This window comes from Mus caroli, chromosome 4, assembly GCF_900094665.2.
Source record: "Mus caroli chromosome 4, CAROLI_EIJ_v1.1, whole genome shotgun sequence".
NCBI lineage: Eukaryota > Metazoa > Chordata > Mammalia > Rodentia > Muridae > Mus > Mus caroli.
In genome coordinates this window covers 34401332-34405696 of record NC_034573.1, presented here as the reverse complement: position 1 = coordinate 34405696, position 4365 = coordinate 34401332, and the positions used below count along the sequence as shown (strand labels likewise).

General features: G+C 41.6%; 1 protein-coding gene across 1 annotated transcript in view; it reads left to right on the top strand.

The window, feature by feature from the left end:
• Topors (TOP1 binding arginine/serine rich protein) overlaps positions 1-3909 on the top strand; it is a 10463-nt gene extending 6554 nt beyond the window's left edge. The window contains exon 3 of the mRNA XM_021159807.2: positions 434-3909. Coding sequence (XP_021015466.2) covers positions 434-3337 — 2904 coding nt within the window. The 3' untranslated portion in view covers positions 3338-3909. The remainder of the gene's footprint in view (positions 1-433) is intronic.
• Positions 3910-4365: the final 456 nt, after the last annotated feature.

Here is a 4365-nt window from a genome sequence, read left to right as displayed (position 1 = left end):
TCTCTCTCTCTCTCTCTCTTTTTAAAGTCCAGTCTAGGAAAGAAACACAATGGTCATAACATGAAGTAACAGACTCACTGAAGAGTTACTCACTACGTCTGAGTGGGAACACAGGGATTTGTTTGCTGTTGTGCTTATGTGTTTGTGTCAGATACTTCTTAAACTGTTTAAAGAATATGTAGGCTATTATATGGTATCTAAGAGCCTACTGTGTGCTGGTACTTTCCCTATAGGTGAAGGGTGAAATTAAAGTACAGATAGGAGCAGAGAGGATTGTTATCTTAGGAAACTGGTCTATTGCTATGCTTTTATTATGTACTGTCTTTACGTTAAAGCCATTCATTTTTGCTGAAGTATGAACAAAGCTTTATGAAGCATTTTTGTTTAGTTATTCTATTTCTGAGTTATTGATATACTTCTTTCCCTTTTACAGATAATGGCCTCAGCTGCAAAGGAATTTAAAACGGACAACTTTTCACCTAAAGCTGGCACTAGCAAATTGCAGCAGACAGTACCAGCTGATGCATCTCCTGATTCTAAGTGTCCTATATGCTTGGATAGATTTGATAATGTGTCTTACTTAGATCGTTGCCTACATAAGTTCTGTTTTCGCTGTGTACAAGAGTGGTCCAAAAACAAAGCCGAATGCCCACTGTGTAAACAGCCCTTTGATTCTATTTTCCATTCAGTGAGGGCTGAAGATGACTTCAAGGAGTATGTCCTGAGGCCTTCCTATAATGGTTCCTTTACTAACCCTGAGGTTCGAAGGTTTCGCTACCGGACAACTATGACGAGAGAACGGAGCGCCTCTCTTTATTCACCCAGTAGTACTGTAAGTAGGAGAACAACTACGCCACCAGATAGTGGAGTGCTGTTTGAAGGGTTAGGCATTTCGACAAGACCTAGAGATGTTGACATTCCTCAGTTTATGAGACAAATGGCATTAAGGGGGCCAACTACTACAGATGAGAGATCTTTGCGGAAAATTCAAGAACAAGATATTATTAATTTCAGGCGAACTCTTTATCGTGCTGGTGTTCGAGTTAGAAGTATTGAAGATGGTGGCCGCTACAGGGATATTTCAGCTGAGTTCTTCCGTAGAAATCCAGCTTGCCTTCACAGATTAGTTCCTTGGTTAAAGCGTGAACTTACTGTGCTTTTTGGAGCCCATGGTTCGCTAGTCAATATCGTCCAGCACATCATCATGAGTAATGTTACTCGCTATGATTTGGAGAGTCAGGCATTTGTGTCTGACTTAAGACCATTTTTGCTTAATCGAACTGAGCATTTTATACATGAATTTATCAGTTTTGCTAGATCTCCCTTCAATATGGCAGCTTTTGACCAGCATGCTAATTATGATTGCCCTCCTTCATCTGAAGAAGGCAGCCGTTCAGATTCATCAGTCATTACAATATCACCAGATGAGGCTGAAACTCAAGAGCTAGATATGAATGCATCTACTGTTAGGCAGGCACCATGGGATGACGAAACTCCTGGACCATCCTATTCAAGTTCAGAGCAAGTGCATGTTGGCGTGTCTTCCCTTTTAAATTCTTCAGACAGTTCAGATGAAGAACTTGTCTCTGGAGGAACCACATCTCAGATACAAGGGGTACAGACCAATGACGATGTCAATAATGACAGTGATTCATCGTCAGATAATTGTGTCATTGTTGGGTTTGTTAAGCCGTTAGCTGAAAGGACCCCAGAACTTGTTGAGCTGTCTTCTGATTCTGAGGAGTTGGGCCCTTATGACAAAGTGGAGACAGTGAAGACTCAGGAGCAAGAGCAGTCTTACAGTTCAGGTGACAGTGATGTTAGCCGGGCGTCATCTCCACGCTCTGTCCTTGGAAAAGATGAACAAATGAGTAAAAGCCATTGTGATTCTGACACAAGAGTAAACTCAAAGAAAGAAGAGAAACGATCTACATCATTGCCAGCTCCCAGGGACAGCTCATCTACAAGAGGTGACAGGGCATGTTCCCCATACAACCATCGACACAGGAAGGGAGGAAGGTCGAGGAGTTCTGATTCCCGGTCCCAGAGTAGAAGTGGCCATGACCCGAGGAATCACAGAAAGCACCATGGGAAGAAAAGATTGAAGAACAAGAGATCCAGAAGCAGGGACAGTAGTAGCAGGCCGAGAGCAAGAAAGGACAAAAAGAGATCCAGAACTAGAGATAGCAGCTGGTCCCGGAGAAGCCAGACACTTTCTCTAAGTAGTGGAAGCACCAGTAGATCGCGGTCTCGTAGCAGTGATCGTGGCAAAAGAAGATCACGAAGCAGAAATCGAGATCGCTATTATTTAAGAAATAATTATGGAAGCAAATATAAGTGGGAATATACTTACTACAGCAGAAACAAGGACAGAGATGGTTATGAGTCATCATACAGGAGGAGGACTCTTTCAAGAGCCCATTACTCTAGACAGTCTTCAAGTCCAGAATTTAGAATTCAGTCTTTTTCTGAAAGAACAAATGCGAGGAAGAAGAATCACAGTGAAAGGAAATACTACTACTATGAAAGGCGCCGCTCCAGGAGCGTGTCCAGTAACAGGTCGAGGACTACATCCGCTGGGCCCGACCGGGTGAGAAATGAGAAACCTGGAGGGAAACGCAAGTACAAAACCCGGCATTTGGAAGGTACCAGTGAAGAGGCTCAGCCGGCTCGGGAGTTCACTTCCAAAGGGAAGGACAGTCATTACCAAAAATCAAAATTGGATGGCAGTTATAAAAATGAGAGTGACAGTTTTTCAGATAGCAGATCATCAGACAGAGAGACAAAACACAAGAGGAGGAGGAGGAGGACCCGGAGCCTAAGTGTAGAGATAGTTTATGAAGGAAAGGCTACGGACACAAGCAAACACCATAAGAAGAAAAAGAAGAAACATAAGAAGAAGCATAAGAAACACCATGGAGACAATACGTCACGGTCACCAGTGGTTATAACCATCGACAGTGACAGCGATGGAGACTCTGAAGTGAAGGCAGGTATTGAATGTAGCAATGGCAGTCTTCCACAGCCTATACAAGATGAAGCATTTGAAACTAAAGATGTTGTCACAATCGAAGATGAGCTTGGTGTCCTGGACAAGGACTGCGATGTTACAGCACTTACTGATGACTTGAGTACCAGCCAAACTGTGGAGAATTGTGAATCACCGGCAGTCCCAGTTGAACAAACTCTTGATGTAAGAGAAGAAAGCACCTTTGCCTCTGATTTGGAGAGCCAGTCAAGTAATGTGTCTGTTCAGGCTGAACCATTGAGACCAGTGCCATCTCCACGGACCTCCCTGTCATCAGTGTCTCCTGGTAGAGACTGTGATGTGTCTTAAGACTGACAGAGCACCTCCTCGATAATCAGAGGCTGTAGGGAAAAGGTAAAGAGTCATCTATTGCCGTCTAGATGACTTCCTGGAAAAACTTTGCCTCTTAAAATATTTTAACTGTGTGTGTGTTAATTTGTAAAATTCATTATTTGTTCAAAAAGTTATGTATGTCCCATTCCCAGATATGCACTTTTAAGTGAAGAAAATGTTGCTAGCTGTTTATTTAAAACTTGGGAAACTTTTTAAATAAAAATCAAAAAATTTAGAAGTTATTTCATAAAGCCATATGGTATTGACATATTTTTATGGTAGTATTTTTGAATTTTTTTTGAGAGTTATTCTGGAAGTGTGTTACAAGCTAGGAGAATGCTTTTGGACAGTTATTTTTCATAAAAGATTTGTATGATTCAAAACCATTTCTTAGACTGAAGTAAGTCGTTTTAATCTGCACAGGTTATCTTGGCTTCCGCCAAAAGCAAAGTTTAGTATTTTCTTTATATACTTGGTTATCTGGACTGGCAATAAGACAAATGTGTATTCAACAAAAGACAATAAAACTGTACACTCTAAAAAATTCAGATATTTTTCTGTGCAACATTGATTTCTTTAAAGTTTTCCTGAAGCCAAAGGCTAAAAACCTGGGTGAACAGTTACAGGCCCAGCTTCAGTGGCCAGCTCAGTTCTTTAGTTGCGACAGTTGAGCATCTTTCTTCGGGAGAATGGCTTTGGAGCATTTGGCTTACTACAAACACACAAGATCCCTGGCCAAAACTTGCTTTGGCAATTTTTCTGCACAAAGTGGCTCTCTTTTTTTATTGTTAGCAAAAATAAGATGGCTGTGTATCTAACCTGATAAAGATTGTCAGTGCACAGCAGAGCTTGGACTTAACTCCAAACATAAGCCTCAGTTTGCCTTGTTTCCTGTGGTCGGTCATTCTTCAGTAGAAATGGGAAGGCTTGCTTCACGGCCAGTATTGGGTTTTAGTGGGAGAGCAAGGCATAGAGAATCATTACCCTCATGGATTTTACCTATA